Source organism: Tursiops truncatus, chromosome 7 (assembly GCF_011762595.2).
Source record: "Tursiops truncatus isolate mTurTru1 chromosome 7, mTurTru1.mat.Y, whole genome shotgun sequence".
In the NCBI taxonomy this organism is placed as follows: Eukaryota; Metazoa; Chordata; class Mammalia; order Artiodactyla; family Delphinidae; genus Tursiops; species Tursiops truncatus.
The window spans coordinates 18,243,275-18,268,445 of NC_047040.1; the positions used below are offsets into that span (position 1 = coordinate 18,243,275).

The 25,171-nt window shown below is 59.8% G+C and overlaps 2 protein-coding genes and 1 long non-coding RNA gene across 10 annotated transcripts in view; 1 reads left to right on the plus strand and 2 right to left on the minus strand.

Moving 5' to 3' along the window:
• ASIC4 (acid sensing ion channel subunit family member 4) overlaps window positions 1-17,438 on the minus strand; it is a 29,800-nt gene extending 12,362 nt beyond the window's left edge. The window contains 3 exon segments of the mRNA XM_073807212.1: window positions 9,087-9,710; window positions 9,713-10,018; window positions 10,021-17,438. Of these exon segments, the coding sequence (XP_073663313.1) occupies window positions 9,087-9,710; window positions 9,713-10,018; window positions 10,021-10,071 (981 nt within the window). The 5' untranslated portion in view covers window positions 10,072-17,438.
• Window positions 1,931-21,538, plus strand: LOC117312940 (uncharacterized). 2 transcript variants are annotated; one of them, XR_004527364.2, is made up of 4 exons: window positions 1,931-2,273; window positions 3,790-3,918; window positions 5,544-5,767; window positions 20,468-21,538. It is a non-coding gene; the product is annotated as an uncharacterized lncRNA (long non-coding RNA). The 2 variants fall into 2 exon arrangements; XR_004527365.2 differs by lacking the exon at window positions 1,931-2,273 and adding an exon at window positions 3,409-3,526.
• Window positions 17,580-24,881, minus strand: GMPPA (GDP-mannose pyrophosphorylase A). 7 transcript variants are annotated; one of them, XM_033859680.2, is made up of 13 exons: window positions 24,772-24,879; window positions 23,817-23,877; window positions 23,614-23,711; window positions 22,394-22,497; window positions 21,939-22,125; window positions 21,527-21,586; window positions 20,345-20,475; window positions 19,101-19,235; window positions 18,890-18,987; window positions 18,677-18,810; window positions 18,422-18,514; window positions 18,152-18,320; window positions 17,580-17,879 (listed from the first exon to the last, which is right to left on the minus strand). In XM_033859680.2, exons 2-13 carry the CDS (start codon window positions 23,854-23,856, stop codon window positions 17,779-17,781), a joined length of 1,350 nt encoding a protein of 449 aa, XP_033715571.1. In that variant the 5' UTR covers window positions 23,857-23,877; window positions 24,772-24,879; the 3' UTR covers window positions 17,580-17,778. The 7 variants fall into 7 exon arrangements, 6 of the variants coding, with proteins under 6 accessions (XP_033715571.1, XP_033715574.1, XP_033715576.1 ...); XM_033859683.2 differs by having other exon boundaries at window positions 18,677-18,723; window positions 24,772-24,873; XR_004527362.2 differs by lacking the exon at window positions 18,677-18,810 and having other exon boundaries at window positions 24,772-24,873.
• Between the last annotated feature and the right edge of the window lie 290 nt (window positions 24,882-25,171).

Here is a 25,171-nt window from a genome sequence, read left to right on the forward strand (position 1 = left end):
AAACCCCCCAGGGTCTGAGATCTGGCTGTCCTATCAGAGGAGGGCACAGGCCTGCAGCCCTGCCCTTACTGTCTGTGGGATTCGGGTTCAGTCATTTAACCTCTCTGACCCGCCACTTTTCATCTGTACAACAGGAATAATAATAGGCATGTCAGAGGTGTTATGAGGAAAGAGATAATGTACACAGATAATAGCCACAGTTAACATTTATTCAGTGCTTACTCTGTGTCAAGCATAGTCCTAAGCCTTTTATATCAATTAACTCCTTGATTCTCACAAAAACCCTCTATTGGAGGTTTCTAAACATCTCCATTTTACAGACAAGACAGTGGAAGTCCAGAGAGGGTAAGGAGCTGGCCAGAGTCACATGACGTGGCAGAGGAGGGAACCAGGTGATCTGGCACTGGACTCTGCGCTAACAGCCACTGCGTGCTGAAACATACCTGGCACAGCCCCAGTGAATAGGAGGTGCTTAAGAAATGGTGGGTGGGGACTTCCCTGGTGGCGCAGTGGTTGGGAATCCACCTGCCAGTGCGGGGGACACGGGTTTGAGCTCTGGTCCAGGAAGATCCCACATGCCGTGGAGCAACTAAGCCCGTGCACCACAACTACTGAGCCTGCATGCCACAACTACTGAGCCCGCGCGCCTAGAGCCCATGCTCCACAACAAGAGAAGCCACTGCATTGAGAGGCCCGCACACTGCAACAAAGAGTAGCCCCCGCTTGCCGCAACTAGAGAAAGCCCACGTGCAGCAACGAAGACCCGATGCAGCCACAAATAAATAAATAAATGAATAAATTTATTTAAAAAAGAAAAAAAGAAATGGTGGGTGTTCACATCACACTTACTTGTCCAACACCGTTCCTTGAGCCTGTACAATACGCCAGGTACTATGCCTGCTACTGAGGATGACTCGGAGAACAAAATCACTGGTCTCTGCCCTGAGGGAGCTGGCTATCTGGCCCCAAAGGCATTCATTCATTCCAAAAGTGTTTATTGAGCACCTAGGCTGGGAGCCAGGTATACAGCGGTGGTGAACAAAGCACACAAAACCAACAATCCCAGGGACAGGCAAATCACTACTGCTGGGATAGGTGGTATGATAGGGAGACCAATCCAAGTCCCCTGAGAGTGGAACGGGAATTCGGCTTGGGTTGGAGAGTATAAAGCTTCCCAGAGCAAGCGCACTCATCCACCCAGGAAGGGCATCCGATCACACCACAGTCAGACACAGGGAGAATACCCCCCACCCCACCCCACCCCGGCCCTAGTGCGCCTGCCCTCCCCCTCAGGGTCAACGCAGCATCCCCCCAGCCCCCAGCCACCCAGGTGCTCTTCAAGGCGACTTCTTCTCCAAGGTAGAAGTGCTTGTGAGTCTAGGAGGAAATGGGCACGACGTTTGAGCAAATGTAAACGCGTGGGCAGTAGTGGAGAAGTAGGAGACAGTCAAGGCCGTACGACTCCAGGCTGAGGCCAGGCTGAGGCCGAGCTGGAGCTGGGAGCCCGGAGCCCTTGGGGCCGTGGAAGAACACGGTGATCTCAGGGAGCGCCGCGTCTCCACTGGAGAGGAGAGAGCGGGGTCTCCAGGACGCAGGTAAACAGCCAAACCTGTTCCCAGGTAGCGACCGCATAGGCCTTAAACCCTAGAAAGTCAGTTTTGCAGACGGGAATATTTTTAATTTGTAACGAAGTCCTTCCCTGACGTTCCAGCCCTCGATGCAAAGTTATTCGTTAAGAGCTTGCCTACACAGTGGATCGCATCCGTGTCCAGGAGGGAGTTCAGGAACCGAGACCCAGGAGGTGGAGGAGATGGAGGAGGTGGGTGAGTGCGCCCGAGCCTCCAGGCTGGGCCCAGCCGCACCCAGAAGGCCGCACCCACCGCCTCGTGCTCCTCGCCGCCCCCCTCCTCCCTCCCGCGGGGCAGGCATCCATCGCGGCGCCCGGGCGCCCTCCCTCCGGTCTCCTCCGGGCTCCTCCATTCTCCTCCCGGGGTTTGCCTCATTTGCATTCCTCCGGCTCCCGGCTCCTCGGCAAAGTGACCTCCGCACACAGCCGCGCCAAAGGCTTCCACCGCGGAGGGAGACACCGCCTCCCGCCGCGCTCCGCGGCCGGGGAGGAGCGAGGGGCGCGAGCCGGCACGGCGGGGCGGCGGCCCGGGCCCCAGCGGATGGATGCAGAGGGAAAGGCCCGGTGCCGAAGGACGCAGAGGGACTCGGATGGGATTTGAACCCGCGGCCTCAGATCCTCAGCGGGGCGGGAGTGGGACGTGGAGGTCAGCACAGGCCGGCGAAGCTGCGGCCCCGAAATGGAACCCCAGCTTGGAACCCGGGGCTCCCCGACACCCCGTTTGCTCCCCCTGCACCCCTACTGGAGAGGAGCCAGCCCTACCGGGCAGTCGCCCAAGGGCCCCCAGCCCTTCCGGGGGCCTCCTCAGCCCCCAGCCCCGCTCTCCTGGCCCGCCGAGCCGCCTCCCCTCACCCCCTTTGGTATTTACACCTTTCACACATTTGTAAAGCTATTATCCTGTCCACGCTTAGTCACCGCTGAGCCAAGCGCCACGGATTTAGCTCCTTTAATCTTTCCTCCTAAATCAATCCTCCATTTCCCCTTAATCATCCCGTGGCTCCTCTCTGAACTCTCTTGCTGCTGCCTGTGCCTGTCTTTCTGGAACTGTTCCCCCTCTGACTGAAAATGGGTGTCCCAAGGGCATGGTGAACATTTGCGGGGGGGGGGGGGAGGTTGGATTTTCAGCGCTGCCAACCCCGGCCTCCTCGGGGCCTGAGCGCCGGGGAAGAATTGCAGATACCCCCTCCCTCTTCTGGAAAACACACAGCACTCTGAAGCCTCTTATCTCCACCCACGGGGTCTCTGTCCTCCTCGGGCCTTCCCACCCGCCATTCATGTGGGATGGCTCCAAGACCCTAAGCCTCCACCAGGATTTACAAAAAAAACAAAAACCCCAAACCCTCAGGCCTCCTGTCCACGGTTCTGGCTGTCCCCACCCCCTCTGCCCAGCTGCTCCAAGGAGGTGGCATTGCCAGGAGAAGGACAGGGAAACACTGATAACAGCCTGAGGCTGCCCTCTCATTCCCTCCTCCAGGGAGGCTGTCCATCTCTTCCCGCCACCCTGAGTCTCCACCCCGCATTCACTCCCCCTCCTCCGCCCAGTGACCTCAGCCTGAGTAGTCCCGAAACTCTGCACTCCGAGTACTCCTTGGGGCGCTCCTGCCTCCCTGCCCCCTGGTCCTGGTCCTTTCTGTCCCTGGCCTGGGCTTGGCAGAGACAGGCCTGCCACCAGCCGCGAGAGGGAGCAGATTCCTCCCGAGAAGCAGAAGGGCCGGGGTGGGTGTCCAGGAAGGAGCACGGGCAGAAAGAGGGAGGACAAGAGGGAAACGCGGGGGCCATTTCTTCAAAGGCTAATCAGCATCTTCCGGCAGTGCCACGAGAAGCTGAGCTGATAATGAACCCAGCTCGGGGCTGATGCCTGATTAATGAAGAGGCCACGGGGCTGCAGAGCAGGGCCAGGTGGGGCACGTCCCTCCTGGCATTCCCCGTTGCCCTTGCAGGCCAGCCCCGGGTAACAGTCACAGTCCCTGCCGCTGGTTGCTGGGCTCAAATCCCCCTCCAGCAACTCCACCGGCCAATGGGAGGCGGCCAGGCTGAGAGCGCCCCCTCAAGGAGGGCCTGAGGGGCAGCAGCCAGCAGTGGGGCAGGCGGTGGGGAGGGCAGGCACGCTGGGTCCTGCAGTCGGAGTTGTAGCTAGACCTCTGAATGTTTTTTTTACTCAGGAAATTTTTAATTAAAATAATCAAGACTCGGGGCTTCTCTGGACAAATTGGAAGACCCCCTAACACCGGGCATCCCTGACCACAGGGCAACAGTTAGCTGGGGCTGAGAAACAGCTGCTCCCTTCAAGGGTAAGTGACCTTCACTTCCCCTCATACCCCACCCTTCCCTACTGTGTGCCTTCTCAGACCTGATCTGCCTGGCTCCCGAAGGCAGGACCACCCCTGAACTAGATGTTGAACTAAACGTTCTCCAGGTTCACGCCTCAGGAGAAGGTGGGGCCGGAGGGCACGGAGGGCTGGGCTGGGAGTGAGGGTCCGAGGTAAGCTCATCCGGTAGATGAGAGGCCGCAGTGGGAATCCTCTCCCTTCCGGAGTCGCGGGGGCAAGGGGCAGCCCTCAGGCCCTCGGCGCCAGTGGCGGAGGCCTGGAGTTGGGACGTCTGTGGAGTAGCCCCTCCCACAATCAAGGAGTGGGTGCAGAGACTGTCAGTACCGGCCTGACCACACCAGGGAAGGGGCGGGCTCAGGAGGAAGCTTGGATAGAAGGCCGGGGATGGCGGAGGAGCCTGGAATTGTGGGCTGGGGGAGCCAGAGAGTGAGGGAGGGCTGGCACGCAGCTCCCTCTGCCTCAGAGCCGTCCCGACTGAGCTGGGGTGGGGCTGGGAGAGGAGGGAAGGGGGCAGGGAGGAGGACTGCCCAGCTGGAAGAGGCCTTGTCTAATTGTGCCTGATTAGCAGAGAGGAAGAGAGCAGGGCGAGTGATTAATAGTCACGGCAGTCACCAGCGTGTGGGGAAGGAGGGTTGGGAGGCGGGGAGGGAAGGCTGACAGCCCGAGAGGGGATAGAAACAGGGAAGTGCCCACAGGTCTCTGGTCACCTGCACCTCCGGGGGCTGCCTGGACCCCGGAGGACCCCACAGAGAGGGGCTGGCCCTCCCCCTGCCTCCTCGTGGATTCTCTGCCTTCCCCATGCCTCGATTTTCCAGACAATAGAATGGAAAAGACCAAGGTCATGTCCTGCACCTGGGAAGAAAGGTGTATCTGTTCGGTGGTGTTTCCAGACACCTCGATGTCCCCAGACACAGGCCCCATCCTCAGCTCAACCGGGGACCTCAGCCCGGAGAGGAGATGGCCGGACTTCTGATCACAGCCCACCACCATCACTTTATATCCTTTGATGCCCGTTGGAAAGCCTAGCCCTGACCAACCTGGCAGCCTGAACCACGTCCCCAGGACCACCTAGAGCAGCACTGTCTGATATGGCAGCCACTGGCCACACCCCGCTGTTTGAATAGAACCTTCATTCTCTCTGTCACACTAATCACACTGCAGATGCTCACTGGCCTGTGTGGCTAGTGATGACCACGCTGGACAGCGCAGATGCAGGACATTTCCGTCATCACAGAGTGTTCTGTGGGACAGCACGGATCTCAGGTGTATGCACTACTACACATGCACACGCGTGCCTGAGACCTGGGGAGGGTTGGGAAGCATGGGGATGCTATAATAGGGTGGGGGGCGGAGGCTTGAGGGTCAAGAGAGGAGGAAGGCTAGGTGATGGAGACTAGCGAAGATGCCAGCACGTAGGTTGGAAAACAGCAGGTGGTGCTGGGAACAGGTTAAAGAGAGCCAGGAGTTGGGGTGGTGGCATTTCTAACAGCTGACACTCTGAGTGCACGTGGTGTGTGTGCCAGGCAGTGTGCTATGCCCTTTACAGCCACCTCTTTTAATCCTCACAACCACCCGAATTTTTTTAGGTTCTAATATTCTATATCACGAATACAGAAACTGAGGCTCACAGAAGCTAACTTCTCCAAGGCCACCCAGCCAAGGTTTGAGTCCAGACCGTCTGGCTCCCAAACCCACACACTTGACCACTCCACCGTACAGTCCCCAGCTGAGAGGAGACGCTGGAATTTAGAGCCACATTTTACAGCTGAAGAGACGAAGCCTAGGAAGAAAGAGTGATTTCTGCCTTCTAGTAAGTGGGCAGGCTGAGAGCAGCCGCAGGGGGGAAAGTATAGATGGGGCTTGGCGCGCTGGGCTGGGGGAGCGGAGGGCGGTAGGAATTGAGGAGGAAGAGAGAACATATAAGTGGTGGTGGAGGTGGGAGTGGGTTGGTATGAGACTGGGTGAGGAGGGGGGCGGCAAAGAGAAGAGATGGGGTGAGCTGGGTGGAGGGGCATATGGGTGGAGAGGTGGAAGCATCGCTCCTCTCTCTCGCCTCTCTCCCCTCCCCTCCTCTCCAAACCTCGCCCAGGCTGCTTCATCCGTTAAGCCTTCCCAGCCCTCTTCAGCCCAGAATGGCCCCTCTCTCTGAACCCAGGCTCTTACTATCCATGTAACCTCGTTTGGCAATTAATCCCGGCACCTCCTGACACTGCTTGCATGGCTGGTTAACTCCTCCATTGGTAAAGCTTTTTAAATGTCCCCATCCCAGCTCCACCACAAGACTGGAGGCTGCTTGAGGACAGGGACTGGGGACCAGGGCTCCCCTTCTTTGTTCTCCACCACAGCACCTGGTAGCGAGCCTGGCACACAGTAGGTGCTCAGAACTCCGTGTTGATTGAGGGACTGATTGGGAATCAGTGAGGGGATATTAGGGAGCGTGGGGGTGAGAGCGACTGCAGTGGTAACAGAAGCAAGAGCGGCAGCTGAGGGGACTGGGGGAGGGCATTTTACCCGGAGTAAAAATAGGCTGGAAAATGTGACATTTATTAACTTGGATTCCGGAAGAAAGGTCACAGCAGAGTGGGGAGTGGGAAGGAGGAAATGGGGAAAGCAACAGAAAACACATACCTTCCCCAAAGCGCGTCGTTGTCTCTGACCATCTCAGCACACGTGCCCTGGCAGGTTCCCACCACTGATTCCTGCACCCATCACCCCTCCATCGATCCCACATCCCCATCACGGGCTCCATATTCTCACCACGGAGTCTACTGTGGACCTCATGTCCTCATCAGAGACCCCTGATGTCTTTGTCTCCATACCCCTTCTCCAGTCTTGCCCACACAATACACCCCCATCTTCCCCGTTACCGTGGATCATCCCATCCCAACCATAATCCCAGACCCTTGTAAACTGGCAGCAGACTCAGCCTTGGAATGCCAGGTCCAAGGGAGAGTTACACTCAGCACATGGGGGGTGGGGTTTGGGCAGAAGGGCATGGGGACTAGGCTGAGTGGGGGGACAGGTGGATCCAAGGGGAATCCCTGGCCCCCCGTGCTTGCTTTGCTCCTCTGCCCCTCATTGTCCTGCTGCAGCCCCAGAGCAGAGACCCACAAACTTCTGTCCTTTTCTCTCCATCCTCAGGGTACGAAAGGGCCTGTGGGATGTCCACCCTCACCTCTGCCTGGCCATCCCCAGATCCACAGGGACTCGCCAGCTTTAATCCGGGGGCTCCCTGTTCCCATATCCTCCAGGCACCTCCTCCTTTCCTGGAGGCCAGGCAGCTACCCCCCGCCTCCCTCACCTTGCTTCCTTGCCCCTCTATCTCTTCCTTCCCTCCCCTCCCCCTGAGGCTTCATTACTCTTCCTCTTGCCCTTCCACCCCTCACCGGGGCCTGGGACACAAACTCCCACTCAGGGACACAAAGGCCCCATTGATTTCTGCCCCAACAGCACCTGCTGACACGGGCTCTGTCCCCACCCCCAAAACTCAGGAGTGACGATGTCTCACAGAGGAGCCCCACGGACCCGAAAGGCCACATTCACACACTGCTCCTTAGGGACAATCGCTTTGAGAGCGTTGAATTTTTCCTGGAAGAAGGGGCGTGCAGCTGGACAACAGGCCCCCGCCATCCCCTCCCCGCCCCGGTTCCTCTCCCAGCACATCCTCCTTCTCATCCCTTCCTCCATTTCTACGCAACTCCCGCCATCCAATGGCAGGAGGACCCCGAGGCTGCAGGCATGGTGGGGGCAGGAACACGGGTGGAGCATGTTTCCTGGTGCTACTGAGGCAGTGAGTGAATGAGAGCCCGCGTGCGGGCACCGGGCCATGAGAAGGAAAAGGTCCCCATCTGGGGCTGGAGCTGGAGGCTGGGCTGGATGGGCACCACGTCGATGCCATGTATTTGCACACGCGCTGGGCGGTGGTCACAAGAATGAAAACACACCCCACACACACCACACGTACACAATGCCGGGGGTAAACTGTGGACTGGGGACAGCAACTCAAGCACCAGGAATAATAGACAGCCTGTGACTATGGGTGAACGGAGCACCGACAGACAGACAGACAGCATACAAGACACACTTCACACACACCTCACACACCCGATTGTGGGAGGTGTGCATGGGAGGGTAGCCCAAGCCAACACTCCACTCCACTCCTCGTGAGAGTGTGTGTGTGTGTTTGCACATATGTGAGAGACGGGGAGCAGGGGCTGAGGCAGGTGGGGGTGTCACAAGAGGGGACAGCATCCACGGTGTGACCCTGTCCTCAGCAGCTTAGTAAGAGCTGGGATGTGGGCACGGGGATGAGCAGCTCTCTGGGTGCGTGGGTGTGCAGGTGTGCACGTGAGTGTAGTGACAGGGACACTGTGTGAGAGAGTGTGCAGGAAACTATGTCCCCATGCAGTAGGGGTGTGTGTGTGTGTGTGTGTGTGTGTGTGTGTGTGCGCGCCGGGCAGCAGTGAGGGTGAGCCATGCACTTAAGAGTGAATGAGTGACCCTCAGTGTAAGAGCCAGAGCCGGGCAAGAACCAGGAAACAGAGGGAGGGCCTGCAAAGCGGGAGAAGCTGGAGGGGCAGCGTGAAAGAGGGATGTGTGAGCGAGTCAGTGAAAGGGGGTGTGTGTGAGAGACACTGGCACCCAGTGTACGCGAAGATCGGCTCTGTCCAGCCTGCCTGCCGGGCCAGCTCCCCCAGAGGCAGCCCTGAGTCCCCCCTTTGCTGGAGCCCCCAGAACACCCTCTCCCCATCGCCCTTTTGGGTGGGGAGAAGAATCCAGTGGCCACAGGAGAAAAGGAGAGCAAGAGAAAAGCGGGGGTCACTTGGTCCGGCTGTAGCATGGTGCATCCCTCCCCTGCAAGCTGACCAGCTTCTGGGCCCCCGGGCCCACTCCAGGACCCTTGGCCCCCAGACCTAGGCTCTGCAGCGGCGGCACGGTAAGCCCCCACGAGCGTCCACTGCTCCATGCTGGGGAGCCCGAGGGCAACACCGGGCATGGGGGCGACACGAGGCCAGCCTCTGGCGGCGGCAGGAGGGGAAGCCCTGATGAGGATGCCCTGCGCACCACTCCCTCCCCCACCGCCAGCCTCTGGCCACCCCAGGCTGGGCGGGCCGGCTGGCAGGACTCACCACGGAGAAGTTGCTGGCGGAGCAGTGGTGCCCGCTGAAGTTGCAGCTCTTGAGCATATCCGCGAGCTGGTGGCCAGTGCGGTTGAGGATGTCTACCATGTCGGGCTCCGGGTAGCGCAGACCAGCGGCACGGTGCCCGTCCCGGTCTTTGGGGGGCAGCCCGGTCAGGTTGGCCAGGTGGAAGATGTCGGCGTCGCTGAGTGCTGAATGCCGGAAACGGTTGATGTTGCAGAGGGTGACGGCCGGGAAGCCCGCCACTGGGGCTGGGGCAGCCGGGTCCATTACCACCAGGTGAGGCCGGGTCAGGTAGCCCCGGGCGAGGCCGGCCGCCTGGTACAGGAAGGCAGCCAGCGAGGTGAGTAGGGCCAGTGCCCACAGGGTTCTGCGCAGTCCATGGGGGCCTGGGCCACAGGCCCGGCCCAGCCCGTGCAGAGTGCTGGTGCTGGCAAAGGTGGCCAGGTCCCGGGGGGCTGATGCCCCCCGCGCGGCCCCCAGGAGGCTCTGCTCATCCCCTGCCTCCTTCTCCTTGGGTTTCGCATCCTCCTCTGCAAATTTGATTTTGCACACAATCTCGATCGGCATCTGTGCCCAGCTGCTGGGACTGGTTGGAGCCTACCTGCCCCTGTCCCTCCCTGGCCAGCAGCCCCCGGTGCCCTCCGGAGTGGCTGCGGGGGCAGCGGCTGCTCTTCTAAACTCAGGGCAAACGGGAAGAGGACGGGGACAGGGTGGGGGCCTGAGGTGGGGGAGTCACTCCCACTCCCGGCGACTCCGCAGCCCTGGCGCTGCCGCTGCCGCTGCCGCTGCCGCTGACGCCTCTGCCGCCGCTTGTCTCTCTCCTCGATCGTCTCCTTGTGGCTTCCCTTATCAGCACCGGCACAGCTGTCAGCCCCTGCGTGTGTCCCTGCGAGCGAGCGAGCGAGCGAGGGAGCGAGGGAGCGAGCGCTGCTCCGCCACGCCGCGCAGCCCCAGCCGCTCCGCTCAGCATGTGCTCCGGAGCCCACCCCGTGCTTAATAATTCAGGACATGTCAACAGCGTTTCACCGGCGGCACGGGCGGCAGGAGCCAGGCCAGGGGAGGGGGCAGCCCCCAGCCCGGGACAGGGATCGCCCGTCCCTGCTGCCTGAGACCTCGTCGGGATAGCCCCAAACTCTTGCTACACCCTAGCCATTCGTGGGGTCCCCGCATGGCCCCACTCCCAGGCCACCCGGGGAGGAGGGCTGCACCCGGAGTCCTTCGCTCATTCTGCCACTTTTCTGGACCGCACCCCAGGAAGGGCCAGCCGACTCCATCCCCGACCTCCTGGCCTCCCTGACTCCTGACTGCAGCCACCCAGCCACCACCTGACCCCACTACCCCACTCACGGCGGCTTCCAGAAACTCCTTGGGAGAGCCACTTGTTTGAATGAGGGAGGGGAGGGGAGGGCAGAGCAGAGAAGGGCAGGCGAGACAGACAAGGGGACAATGGTGGTTCCACCAAGATTCGTGGCTTCCCTGCAGCTTTGCTCCCGACTTAACACCCACCATACCCCTGCCCCCTCTGGGATGCTGGCCGCCCCCTCTGGGATGCTGGCCGCCCTCTCCCCGACTTCACCTCCACCCCCGAAACTCAGTGTCTCATGTGTCTGGGACAGAGGGCACCCTGGCTGACTTGCACATCTGTGGCCGCTTTGCTTCGCCAAATGTTTCCCAAATCCCTTGCCAGGCCAGGGGTTGGGGGCGCGTGTTGGGTGGACAGGCCAGGGAGCAGAGGAGGTGTGATGTGGTGAGAGGGTGTGGAACGGAGGTCAGGAAGAGCCCACATGGGGGTGCTGGAGGGAGCAGAGAGGTGCTGCGCTTGAATGGGAAGGAACGCAGTCCTAGGGAAACGGATACGGGGGCGCCTGGCAGAGGGGCAGGGGAGCCCTGGGGTGGCTGCCGCCTGGCGGAGGGGAAGCAGGCATGCGGGCTGCTATCACAGGCGGGGATGGGGCCCCTGGTGGCCGGCGGAGAGGAGGTGATGCCTGGGTGCCCCCAGGGTGGGGGTGGTCACCGTGAGCAGCTTGTGCTCTGGGGGTGGGTGCCCGTGTGAGAGCGAGAGCCCTCATGGGACAGGAAGTACTCATCCCCTAGAAGAAAGGTGGGGGGCTGATTAATCGGGGCACTAATGAGCAGCAGGGAGAGGAAGCTCAGAGGGGTGGGGGAGGCAGCTCCATCGATCCGAGCCGCGGAACCGGCAGCTGAAAAAAAAAAGTGAGAAGGGAATCGATCTGAGGGAAACAGCAGCTGCTGGGGATTAGAGTCCGAGGTCCCCCCGCTGCCCAGTGGCCACCTCTCCCCTGCGGCGGGCCTGCCCTGCCGGTCGCAGCCCCTGCGCCTAGCCTGGGAAAGGGGCCCAGGGATGGCTCCCCTGGGGAGCAGGGAACCACTCTGCTCACCCTTGGTTGCAAGGCCGGGTCAGGCCCCGTCCATCACAGGTCACCCCAGCACGGAGCCCACCCACACACAGCCGCCCACCAACCCTGGCCCTTTGGGGCACCCTGTTGGGGTTTGTCTCCAGCGGCCCCTTGGCTGGGCCTCCCCACCAGCCGTCCCCCCCAAGCTGGGGAGCTGAGACCCCTGGGGTCTCAGGGGCTGCATCTGGCAGCATCCCAGAGGGGAAAGGGGTTGGCACCCGGAGCCCCCAAGCGATGACAGACTGTCCCCATCTCTGCCCGCTGCCCAGGGGCAGCCCCCTCCCACGCTCACCCCTCCCTGCTAGACTACCAGACCCTTGCAGCACCTCCTCCCCCACCTCCTTATCGTCCCCAGCCTCTCTCTTCCCCTTTCTCCTGGTATTGATTTTTCTTTACTGGGTTTTTTTTTTTTTTAAAGGTGATTTAATTGCTTTTTTAAGGTTACTTCAGTCTGGGGCTCTGCCAGGAAAGCGGGGAACTGCCCCCCAAGCTCTCCCCAGCACTGGTTGCCGCCCAGGACTCAGTGTGTGTCACTAAATTGTCCTGCCATCCAATGAGATCACAGGGTCTTTCTCCCCAACATACTGGCCTCCGTCACGAGCCCGAAGCACGCCCTCTTTTCTCCTGAGGGCATGTCGGGGAGCCTTCAACCTCTAGAAGGAATGAAGTTGGGTGGTAAGCCGGTGCTGGGGGGCGGGGCAGGGGCAGGATGGTGAGGGGAGTTCTAGGCCAGCGGGAAGTGGAGCAGCAGTTAGCTGCATTTCCGCCCCCCACCCCCCCGCTGCCCTACAGCGAGCTGTCTTCAATTGTCCCCAAGCCCTCATCCTCCAGTCTCCCAGGCCCCAGGAATATGGTTGTGCTCAGTGGGAGCCCCCACCATGTCCTTTCAGCCCATCCCTTGGCCTTTTCCCCCTACTCCTCCAGCCTCTTCTATCACCCACCCTGTCCCCTTACACCCCTTTCCCCTCTGGCCCCCGTCCTTTCTCCCCTCCCTCCCCCCCCCTTCCCTGCCTGCCTCCCTCTCTGCCCGGCTGCAGTTGGGTGATAATCTCCCTCATTTAGCCTCCCGGCTGCTTCCCCGGCTCATTGCCCAGCTGGTCCCTGGGGCCCAGCCCAGTTTCTTCCCCACCCCCACGCCCAGCCCTGCGCCCAAGCTCCCCCATCCCTTCCCTGCTTCCCCCACCCACTCCCAGGGGACCAGCTGCCCCCTGCAGTGAGCATCAGGGCCAAGTGTGGCTAGCCAGGACCCAAGCTGGGTGTGAGCAAAGGGGGAGGGGCTGCCAAGGACTCTGGGGGTGGGAATGTGGGTGCAGGTTGGGGGGGGCGGGGGGGAGTGTGGAGTGCAGGGTCAGGATGTGAAGCCTCAGCCAGACATCCTCTGCCCACCAGTTGTCCCCATTCCCCAGATTTGTTCGCAGTCCAGTTCTCCACCCACCCCCCCAGGGGCTGAACTAGGCTTCCTAACAGAGAGAACGGTGGATGGACTGAGAGGCAGAGATTAGAGTACCATCTGTACAGCCTGCCCAGGCAGGGCACGGGAATGGGGGGCAGAGAGGTAGGGAGGGCAGGAGGGTTCTGACTCAGAGCACCTGGTAGGGGGCACGGAGGTTTTTCTTTGGGCAAAATGCTCCAAAAGGTAGACCTGGAGACGTCCCAGGATCCTGCTTGCGGGGCTCCAAGGCGCATCCCGCACCCCGAGCTCTGGGGTTCCCTCTTCCCAGCAGGGACCCGCAAGCTGAGCTGCATTTGCCCCTTTCCCCCATTTGTGGGCCTTAGACTCCCAGCCTGGGTGGCCCCACTCCTAAATGACATGACCCCCAAACTCCTAGATAGCATTCTAGGGGGAGGGCCCAGTCTCCCCCTGCTCGCAGAGTACACCCCTTGCCACCCTGCCCAGATCAGACACCTGTCCCAGGCCTGGCTCTGCTGCGGACCAAGGCATGAGCCAGCGTGGGACAGACGTGGGCGGGAAGGGACACGGATGGGGGGGTGCGGAGGCCGGGACTGGGCCAGGCCTGGCTGGTGAGCGAGCAGCGGTGACAAACGGGCTGTGCGGGGGCCGAGGGGCGGGGGGCGGACGGCGGCTGATTTATCTGGGTTATTTATGCTGCGGACGAGGCAGGAGAAGCGGTTAATGAGAGTTCCAGCGAAGGGGGTGGGGAGGCCCGGACGTGATCTGAGGCAACTGAAGAGGGTTAGCGTCCCGCCACCAGGCCCTGCCCCCACTGCCCACCAGCACTCTGCACACCCTACCCTGTCCAAGGACCAGCCCAGCCCTGCCCAGCCCTGAGCCCTCTCCTGTGGCAGGCACCAACAACCCAAGCCGAGGCCGTGGGTTACTGGGATTGAAGGGGACCGTGTCCAAGATTGAGGGGCTGCTGGAAGAACTGGGGGAGGGGGCCAGGAGATGGAGGGCAGGGAAGGAAGAAAGATGGAAAATCTTGGCTGGTCAGAAACTGACCAAGTCTGTGGGGCCTGCGGGGGAGGGTTGAGGCGGAAGGAGATCAGTGTGGGACTGGGTGGGCAGCTGCAACCTCGGGGCTGAGGCTGGAGAGAGAGCAAAGGGCACTGGGGTGCAGATCTGGCATCAGCCAGGAGTCATCATGGGGGGCCTGAGAGGCAGAGACAGGCCAGGGGGTGCTGGTCAGAGAGAAGAGAGAACCGGGGAAGGAGGGGGGAAGAAGATCCCGAGAAGGAGGGGGAGAGGGCTTTGCAGCAGGGAAAGCTGCTGAGAGCAGATAAGGCGGCACGGCAGCAGCAGGGATTAAAGCTCTGAGGGGCAGGGGCGGGGACGAGGCGTGGGACACGGGGGTGGGGGCAGGCAGGAGGAGAGGGTTGAGGGCAAGACACTGGGGCCAAGGAGATGAGCGTGGAGAAACGAGGGCTGCCAAGGGGCAGGATTTAATCAGAGGCCAGAGGTGGTCATCGCCTGGGAAGCGGGATGGTGGAGGCGGGGAGAAGGGACTCCTGATCACCCCTGCTGAGGAGGGGGGACTTTTCCGCCACCGACGGAGGCCCCATACCCTGCGCCTTTTGGGGTAGCAAAGCTAAGCAGAGGGGTGCGTTGCTGAGTGGACGGTGCTGCAGGTTGTTGGGGACGGGAGTGCCAGGGCCCGGCCCTGGGAGCCGACCTCTGGCTAGAACTTGGACGTACAGCACCTCCTTGAGGCGGCCAGTGGAACACAGAGTGTCACGGGGACCTTGACCACACTCCAGGGTGCCCAGCCAGTCCGCCCTGGGATGGAGACCCCATCACGTCCAGGGTGGCAAGGACCAGTGCTTCAGAGGGGGTTTCTTTGTGGGAAGGGGCATGGGCATGGAGCGGGGGACTGGCTTCCCCAGGCTCAAGCTTCGGACTCAGATGCCCCTTACCACCCGCTGCTCTCCTGTTCTCCAAGCCTCCCAGAAGCGTGTGCCTGGGAAGGGTGAAGCCCCTGTTCCCTCCAGACGAGGGCGAGAGCGGTTCAGAGGTGGCCAAGGCGGTGGAGGGGAGCCTGGAGGGAAGGAAGGGAAGGAGGAGGAAGGGGTGGGGGCGGCAGGCGGGGCAGAGTAATTGCATGTTTGTCAGTTCTCCTGTCTCTGCACACGAGGGAGCGTGTGTGGTGGTGAGTGTAGCTTCGCCTCGAGGAGTCTGTGTCTGTTGGCAGAAGTGTCAGTGCGTCTGTCTCAGGGGTCTGGGCTCTCCTTGGCCCCCGCCCCAACTTTGTGTTTTGGGGAGCGCGGCTCTGGGCACACCCAGCTGTGCTCCGTGCTGATGCGGCAGATGTGGCAGGGCCCCAGCTGTGCCTGCTTCCCGGAGAGGGGGAGGGGGCTGCAATCTGCTCCCCTATGATGGCTGCTAAGTGCCAGGGGGAGGGGATGGGGATGGGGGTGGGAAGGAGGCCCAGGCAGGAGGGAGATGAGGGCCCTGGCACTCCCCCCGCCCCATCCTGGCCAGCCTGCCCCCAGTCTGCGTTCTTGGCTCGGCCTCTTCCCCCTAGCTGGCTCCCGAAGCCCATCCAAATTTCTCTCCACGCTCAGTCCCGGTCGGTCCCCAGCTCTCCTCCTCTGTCACCCCATCCAGCTCAGTGCCAGGGACCCGCCCCCACTCCCCGGCCCCCAGCTCGCTCCCCCTCGCTGATTTTACAGAATAATCTTTTTATGGAAACCGAAAAAAGCACTAATGGCAGGAGCGCACCCCTCCCCCGCATCCCTCCCCCCTCATCCCCTACTTCCCACCCCAGTTCCCTCTGTTCTCGAAGGGCCAGCACCCTCCTACCCTTACAGGGCCAGTGAGGTCCCAGAGGTGGTGAAGGGGGCTCCCTGCCCTCTCCCCTCCAGAGACAGGGTACTCCCACATCCTGGGCTCTGGGCTGTGGCCTCAGAGGTGGAGGGATGCTAGGCCCTCCCAGGGCAGACGAGGCTGGAGAGGAGTGGGGGGCATCGGAACTTCTCTCCTTAGACCCCGCTCCACCTGAGCACGCGTACATCAGTAACGCCCTCCGCGTGGCGGGGATGGGGTGGGGTGGGTGGGGGGCTCCACAGAGACCTCAGCTTCACCAGCCCCCCTTCACTTTAAACACTGACCCCGTCCCTGTCCAGTGCCTGTCCCCACCCCCACTGGGCCCAGGAGGGGGGGTCCCGGGGGCCAGGGCCTGACACAGACTTATTGGATTTCACGGTGTTTTGCTGAGAAAATAATTAAATTATCATATTTATGATGAAGCTGCCATGGCTTCTGCCAACCACTCGGAACAGAAGGGTCAGGACTGGGGAGAGGAGAGGAAGGGACCCAGCCCCTGGCCCTGCAGCCCACCCCTCTCCCAGCCCTGACCTCAGGGGGTTGACCCCAGCCCAGAGGAGGCATCTGCAGACCCCTCCGGACCCCATACAGAGGTGACGGAAGGTGTGGGCTGGAGGCAGAGACTGGAGGGACCAGGAACGGGAACCAGAAGGGCTGCGTCCAGGCAGGTTGTAGGTCAGGACCGCTAAAACCCCCGGTTGTTTCACATGCACACGCGCTCTGACACAGCCTGCAGAGCCTCCAGGGGCTGGGTGGTCACACCTAGCCCAAACCCCAGGCCACCGTCAGCCCAGCTCCTGAGAAAGTGCATCTTCCTAACAGCCCAGCCCTGAAGCTCTGAAATCCTGGGCTCTGTCCCAGACCCTGGTGCTGATAACCAGGCCCCAGCACCCTGCTGCCTGCCACCCTGCCTGCTGCCAGGACCCCCTCCTGCCTCCCACCCATGCCCTGCCCCCCCCCATTCTCTTCGGGTAATTAGATTCCTCTCAATTAGCAGATTACCATCATTACCCGCTCATCTGGCAACTAAGCTCTGCACCCACAGCTGGGGAAAGGGGGCACCGGGAGGGGCACACGGGGGTCGTGGGCAAACACGAGAGGTGGCTGGGTATCTCTGGGGCTTCAGGAATATGAAAGGAAGACTGAGACCCCCCCAAAGAGCAGAGCCAGGGTGGTGGGAGGTGGCCAGGGCCCCTCCCCTCCCAGAATGGAGTAGCTCCCACTGTGCTTCTGGAGAGAAAGGCACCAGCTCAGGCCCAACCTGCCTGCCAGGGACTAGGAGGCAGATACGGGGCCTCGGGCGGGAGAGAAACCCCCGACCCCGCCAAAAGCCAGGCTGGGAGCAGATGGAGCTGGCAGAGCAGAAAGCAGGCCGGGCCGGGGCTCGGCAGCACCCGGGGAGGGCGGCTCCGGGGGATCCAACCTCAGGCCCAGCGCTCCCAGCCCGCACCCCACTGCCCAAGTGAAATCCTCCCCGCTTCCCTTCGGAATCCTTCCACTCCGGAGCCTGAGCGAGGCCCAGCGAAGAGGAACAGGGAGGCGGCGTCAGGGTAGGGGTGAAGGCGGGGGCCAGCCGGCTGGAGCCTTGAGGGCCTTCCTCCAGAGCAGCGCGAGAGGCTGAGGCAGTGGGAGGGGGAGATTTACCAGGGCTCCAGATTCATTATTCATGAGCCCGAAGCAACGACTCCAATTTAAATGCTAATGTTGGGGGGGACTGAGTCAGCTGGCCCCCTTCCACTCTCACCCCCCAGCCCAGGCACGAGCGGAGTCCTTACCGGCTCCAAGGTTCACCCGGGTTTATTAGGGAGTGGAGAGGGAGGCCACCAGTCCCCCGGCCACCCACGTTGCTCCCCGCGTGCGCGTGCACAGGAAGAGCCTGGCTGGCTTCCTCCGCTCCCTTCTGGACAGAGGCTGGCCATGCAGGCAGGAGCCTCAAGGGGAGCGGATCAGAGCTGGGGGGAACTTCAGGCAGCCCCCCTCAGAGGATGATCTGGTTGGTGAAGCTGCGGCTCAGCTCCTTGTGTGGCAGAACAATCGAGTTCAGTATGAGCACCTCGGCAGGGATCCGGACGCGGCAGCCTGCAGTGTGGACAAGGGCACCAGGGGGAGGCCGTGGGGAGGGGAGGCGAGGGGCAAAGAGCTGGGGGCCACCGCCATCCGGGAGGGATCCCTCCCTGCCCATCTGTGCCCTGGCCTCATGCCCCCTGTGACTCACACAGGACCTGGCATAGAGCAGACACTGGGTAAATGTTTGCTAAAGGAATAAACACACACACACACACAAATGCTCCCACAGGGCATGGCCATCACCTGTGGAGGTTTCTCACAGCCTAGGGCCCTGGGAAGCATACCTAGGATGGTAATAGCAGGGAGCAGCTTCCCATCCTTGAACAGGCTCTCACTGTCCATGTGGGCTCGGGGGTCGTTGGGATTGGGGTCATTGGGGGTACCCTCCACGCGGGCCCAGCGCCCTATGGTGCTCCCCCAGCCCACGATGCTGTGCAGAACACACGTGTGCTCCTGCCAAACAGGACGATGTGAGGTGAGGGGGTGAGAAGGGGCTCACCCCTCCCCTCAGCCTCTCGGGGTGCCACGGCTGCCGTGTGTGCCTGGGTGCCTACCTGCAGTGTGGCTCCATGGAGGACAATGCTCTCTCGGAGCCGCACACCCTCGCCCATGGTCACCCCCTCCCCGATGGAGACGTTGGGGCCCAGCTGTGGAGAAGAGCACAACCATAGCCTTGGAGGGCCCCCAATCCAATCCCCTCATAAAACAGATAAGGCGTGAGGCCATAGGACAGGCTGTGACAAAGTGGAGAGACCGCTACTCCGAGCACTGCCCCACCCATGCTTCCCCTGGGCTGGGCCATCACTTACCACAGCAGACGGGGCCACCTTAGCTGTTGGGTGGATGTAAACGTTTCCTAGAAGCAGAAGAGAGGACCTGGGGGCAAATACCCCAAACCACATCTGGTTCAGGGAGGGCAGGGACTGAGACTTCACCTCTGGATCTAAGGTCAGGAGTCACAGCTCAGAGGGGAGGGGGGCTGGGCTGGGGGCAAAGGTTAGGAATTGGGGCCGGATGGGTACCTCGAATCCGTGGACCCCCTGGGGTGTGCTTGGCCAGGCGTTCTGGGTGAGTGAGCTGGTACTGGCTCAGATAGAGGCGGGAAGCATAGAGGGCTGAGCTGGGGGCCAGAAAGTGGTGCAGGGGCTCAGGGGCCAGCAGGGCCTGTGCCCACCACCCCAAAGTCTCAACCCCCAGGTGACCCAACCACCCCATCAGAGGCCCCTCCCATACCCTGCAGACTTGATCTGACTCCAGATGCCGTCAGTGAGGTGCACATAGATCTGGCCCTGCCCGGCCAGGGCGGAGAACACATCCTGCTCCAGGCGGATGGTACCTGCCCCAGGCCACAAGCCTGACGAGTCCTCCCTGGCACAGAGGAAGGGATGCTGACGTCAGTTCCCCAGCTGAGCCCAAGCAGGGGCCAGCAGTCTCCTGGGGATAGGAATGAGAGTGAATCCCACCACCTCTCCAGGTCTGCTCAGATCTGTTCCACAAGGATGCTCACATCCCAGGAAGCTCTCCCATCACCCGCATACACATCACCTCCTCTCCTCCCTGAGCTGTCTGTGTCCCCATGCACAGACCTGCTGCTCATCCTGCCCCACATCCACATGGAGTTCGACCAGACCTGGCTTCTCCCCCTTTTCCCATTCTCCCCCACCCCATCCACTCTTCTGAACCCCGCCTCTGGTCACCCTCCCTCTCATTCACTGGATGGAATGAAACACAGACAGACTCACCCCAGAGGAAGGCAGCTGGTGGGGGCAGAGACAGTCACAGAAAGAGAGAGAAGAGAGAGATGGTGGAGATGCCAGCTCAGCAGAAACAGACAGAGAGGCCGGGAGAGAATGGAGAGAGAAGCAGAGAGATGGGTGGGAGTGAGAAGATGGTGATGAATGAATGAGGCTTGAGATGGGGAGACGGGTGGGGGAGGAGGGAGCAAAGGCAGGGATCCACAGAAAGGAACAGGTTGCAGGCCTAGGAGGATGACCCTGGACTTTGGCTTGTGGCCAGCAGGGCTCTGGGGCACTCAGCCTGAGAGGGAGGGAGGGGGGGGGGAGAGAGAGAGAGAGAGAGAGAGAGAGAGAGAGAGAGAGAGAGAGTGTGTGTGTGTGTGTGCGCGTGTGTGTGTCTGTGTGTGTGTGTGTGTGTGTGTCTCACTCAAGCCTGTGTGCACCCAACTGTGTGTGTTGCCGTCTGTTCTAAAAGGCATCTCTGGGACACTCAGGGCTTGAGAGAAATGGACCAGAAGGGGAGTGGGCAGGCGGTGACAGAAGAGGAACTGGGATGGATAAGAAGAGGGACAGAATGAGGTTAGGAAGGGAGGGACTTGGAGGCTCAGCTGGAGAGGACAAATAGAGATGAGAAGGGGAAGGAAGGTGAGCGGGGGCTCAGGAGAAGGAGCCTGCAGAGACTGGGGGGGCGGTCTGCGACCGGGGGCACTTGGGGTCTCAGGGCCACGGGGCCTGCCTCACAGTTGCCCATCCTGCTGATTACGCTGGAAGACATCCCGAAGGGGCTTCAGGGCTTCCGGGGAAAAGAGGTAGATGCCACAGTTGATGATGTCACTGACAAAAGTGCTGGGTTTCTCCACATAGTGCAGGACCTGAGGACACAGTGGGCTGGGATCAGTGGAGGAGAGGCCACTGCCGTCACCCCCTAAGACCCTCTGACCTCCAGGTCCTCCCTGCTGCCGAAGTGGTCTTCCTAAAATGCAGACTGCATCGCATCTTGCGGCTGGCCTTCACCTTCAAGATAAATCTGAACTACAGGCCTTTCTCCTCCCCACCTCCCAGAGCTTCCAGAACACGGCTCCATGCTATTGCACGCCTGCGCCGAAAATGTCCCTTCCCATCTCTTCATCTGGAAAACTCGGCTTTCAAAACCCAGCTGGCATTGTCACTTCCTCTATGAGTCCACTCTGCCCCAGAGTTGGGTTCTCAGGTCCGGGCACCCCTGGCCTCTGGCCACACCTCACCGGTAGCACTTGTATCATTTGCGATGGTTGGTTTTTGACTGTCTCTCCCACTAGTCCAAGGGTTCCTGAGAAGCAGGGATTGTCGTTCGGCTGTGTTTCCCTCACACCTAGCTAGTGCCTAGCACAAAACTTAAAAAAAAAAAATTCGTGTGTGTGTGTGTGTTTATATGTATTTTTAATACTAAAGCTTGAACAAATAAAAGGGGTGCACGAAAGTCAGTCAGACTCAGGGACAGGGAGCTTCACAAACAAGGACAGAGACGCTCTGCCTTGCTGATTATGCGCCTCCCTCCATAATTCTGGGGGCCTGCTGTTTCCTGCCTCCTGGCCTTTGCACATGCTGGTCCCTCTACCTGCAATACCTTCCTGTCTCCGTCATCTAAACAAATCGAAAACTCAGCTCAGACCTTGCCTTCTCTAGGGAGCCCTCCCCCCCTCCACCCAGACAAGGCTGGGTTGGGCCTCCTTTTGTGCTCTCATAGCACCCTGATCATTCATCCACTGTTACCCCTTCACTCTCAACGATCTCTCTAGAAGGGATATAGGATGAACTAAGGGTATGCCCCACCTGCCTGAGAAGACTGGGGCCCATCCCAAAGCATTCCAGCATTCTCCAGAGGCGGAGTGGGAATGATGATACACAGAGCAAGCGCCCAGCCAGCCCCCTCCCTGCTCTCACCTCATGCGTCTGTGGATTCTCTACGATGCAGCCATAGTTGAGGGATTGTGTCCTGTTAGCCTGAAAGACAGACACACCGAGACAGTGACCTGCCAGCTCCACGGCAGCAAGGTCTGTTTTCTCTTTCTTTCTTTCCCTCTCCTATAACACCTGGCACGCATCTCTGCTGCTGTGGACAGGGCTTCAGCAAGGGTGAGAACTGACAGCTGCCGCCACTCCTCGCCCGCTCCGTACTGCTGAGCAGCCAAAGGGCTTGGGGTCTCCGCCACCACCTCCACCGCTGCTGGGGTTTCAGGCACATCTGATGCCTGATCCCACCACCTGGGCTGCCCCTGCCTCCCTGACATCCTGCATCCCAGAAACCTTTCTGGATCACCCCCTCTGCACCCTCCAGCCCCCCTGGCCCCCTCACCGTGGTGCCAAGGAGCAAGAAAGGGTGCGGCTGGTGTCTGTGGACGTCCAACATAGTGCTCAAGGGGAAGTCGGAGCAGACGTCAGCGTTGAGCACGAAGAAGGCTTCGGGGCCTCCAGCCAGAATTTGGTCCCGGAAATGGTAGAGACCACCCCCTGTGCCCAGGGGGGCAAATTCTTGCAGGTACCTGTCCCCAGGGACCCCAGGACCAGCTCAGTGAGATCAGAGGAGACAGACACCAGGAGCCTGGGCACCTGACGACTCCTGTTCCCAGGGTTATACCTGCCCGAGGCCCACAGAGAAGGCAATATACTCAGGGATTCAAAGATGCCCAAATAGGAACCCTCCTAGCGTGTGAGGGTGAAGTCTGGCGAATGCTGACTCACCCCACTCCCCAGAACCAGAGGCTTAAGGCCCTGACTCCCCAGCCCCATACAGCATGTGTGCACAAACACCTGATCGGAAGATTAAACTCCTGCTGGGCAGCTTCTAGGAACCGGGTAAGGGGCTCATCAGGTTGGTAGAAGCCAATGAGCAGAATCTCCTGCATCCCAGCGACCTGGGGACAAGGGAAGAGGTTGGAAGAAAAAAATATCTGATAGGAGGGAGAAATCCCTGGGACTGGCCCATAAGTCTGGAGAGACCAGTTTCATTCTCAGCTATGGGGCCCCTGGGCACTCACTTTCCCACTCTGGCCCGTTTTCTCCTCTGGACAATGAGGAAGTTGGAGGAAGTCTCAGTCCCTGACCTTTTAACCTTTTATTATTCTATTATCCCCTGCCCCCTCACATCTGAATTGGGGCTCACCCTAGGGAAGATTTTGCCTACCAAGCTGCGTTAAAGAATAACCCATAGGGCTTCCCTGGTGGCGCAGTGGTTGAGAGTCCGCCTGCCGATGCAGGGGACACGGGTTCGTGCCCCGGTCCGGGAAGATCCCACATGCCGTGGAGCGGCTGGGCCCGTGAGCCTATGGCCGCTGAGCCTGTGCGTCCGGAGCCTGTGCTCCACAACGGGAGAGGCCACAACAGTGAGAGGCCCGCGTACCGCAAAAAAAAAAAAAAAAAAAGAATAACCCATAATTTTCCCCCCATATTTATTATGTGTCAATCTGAGCTTGAGATGAGGATATCATTTATCAGGCGCCTACATTGTACAAGGCACTTTACAAACATCATTGCAAGCTTCGCCACCCCGCAAAACAGGTCTAATCACCTCCATTTTACAAATAAGGAAACTAAGGCTCAGAAAGGATGGGAAATGTGCTCTCAAGTCCTTATAGGAGGCAGAGACTGGATTCAAATAAAACCATGCCTGCCTCCATATCGAAAGCAATAAAGAAATTAGCTCCACAGTGAGCAAAGGTATGAGTCCTGTGCTTTGCTATCATTAAGGTTCCCCCTGCTGCAGTGTTAAATTGTCTCTAAGAGTCTTGCCTGATCTCACATTCCATGCTTTAAAAATAAATAGGAGTGCAATCTGAGCAGGAGGCCAGAGGAGACACTAGGTTAGAGGAAGACAGCAGAGCAGTTGTACCGCACAACTCCAGGGGGCGACATTCACATTTGCACTTGTAAATGGTGGTCCCTGTGGGAAGGTCATGGTTGGAAAAGGGGGAAATACAGCAAGAAGGAGATGAGCAGGAAGTGAGGTGGGAGAGGGGAGCCTATGGGGTTACCTGGGCACAAGCCTCAATGTGGTGCTGGATCATAGGGACCCCCGCCACAGGAAAGAGTGGTTTGGGCACCTCAAAGGACAAAGGCCTGAAGCGAGTCCCTGGGAGAGGAGAAAGAAGCACATTTCAGCTTCCTGCCTCCCTCTGTCCCCACCCCACCGACCACTCCAGCCCAACCTCCTCCCCCAATTCCCCTGGCTCCTCACCCTTTTGAGGGCCTCCAATCAGGATCACAGCTTTGAGCATGATGGCGACTGCTACCTAAACCTCAAATCCCAACAGAGAAGTCAGGCTTAGATCTCACACCCCAACCCAGGAACCTGACTCATACCCCAACCAAGCCCCCAAAACCCAAATAGCAACACTTAGTCCCCTCGGAGGATGTAAATCCGAAGTTCAATATAGACCTGCCCCGGGCACAACACCTCACAAATCCCACACAACTCAAATCCTAGCCCAGCCTCCAGGCAGTCTTCAAATCCCACAGGGATTTCACCCAAATTCTGAAATTCACACCCCACAATTTGACCCCTAACAGACCTCCCTCTGGCCACAAATTCAGCAAACTCAGAAACTCAACAAGAGAAGTCCTTCTCAGACCCCAAACCTCAAAAAACCGAAACCCCAAACCCACCGATTCCCAATTGTTGCATCCTCACTCTAGATGTTAAGCCCTGAACTCCAATAGTGAAGCCTGAATACTGAACCCCAGACCCTGAGTGAGCCCCAAATATTTAACTACAATCCTAAGAATGAATCCCAAGTACTGAACTAATACTGATCCGCATCTGATGCATCCCAAATCCTAGCAAAAAAAAAACTACATAGGCTGAACCTGAATCCTAAAACCAATCTCTAGGTGATGGACCCTGACTCAAAAGACAGATTCCTTTAGCATCCCAAACACCGAACCTACCAAGCCCTGAGTACCGATACTGACGACAAGTACTGAATCTCTGGATTCGGAGAACTGATTGCTGACCCTCTGAACCCCACAACTACTACGCCTCACGTAGCCAGGGGTTGTGGAACCAACACAAGAGCGGAAGTGCGGAGAGCCAGCCGAGGCCTCCGAGCCTCTCTCGGTCTACCGTCCGTCCTCTGCCCCCTACCCCTTACACCGCCCCTCCACCTGGTCCCTTTACCACTGGCTCCCTTTACCATTAGTTCCCTTTTGCCAGATCTGTCGCCCACTACTGCTTGCTCCTTCCGCGCACGTGTCTTCGCGCAAGTCGCGAGAACTCCTTCGCGGAGTCTGCCGGGAATTGTAGTTCTTACTATCTCCTTGCTTTCTAACCGAGGGAGGAGGTGGATTTATGGGAAAGTCCACGGGGGCGTGGCCAAGGAATCTAGGGGCGGCTATAAATAAGAGGGGTGGCGCCTGAGAAGCAGAGGTTGGAATTTAAGATTAGGACCTAAATTGTCTAGGAAAGGGCCCAGGGGTACCAGCCAAAGCCTAGAGCCGGGTCACAGGGAAGAGCGAGGCTAGAGTCCTGAGGGGTGTGTGGCCAGCCTTGAAATGGGAGGGCCCAGAGTGCAAACCCCCAGGAGAGGGTGGGGC

Coding starts and splice junctions, on each gene's coding strand:
- GMPPA (XM_033859680.2), bottom strand. CDS start 23,856: ATGCTCAAAGCTGTGATCCTGATTGGAGGCCCTCAAAAGG. Junction 20,476..21,526: donor AGAATCCACAGACGCATGAG/GTGAGAGCAGGG, acceptor CTGTGTCCTCAG/GTCCTGCACTATGTGGAGAA. Junction 18,811..18,889: donor AGGGGGTCCACGGATTCGAG/GTACCCATCCGG, acceptor TCCTGACCTTAG/ATCCAGAGGTGAAGTCTCAG.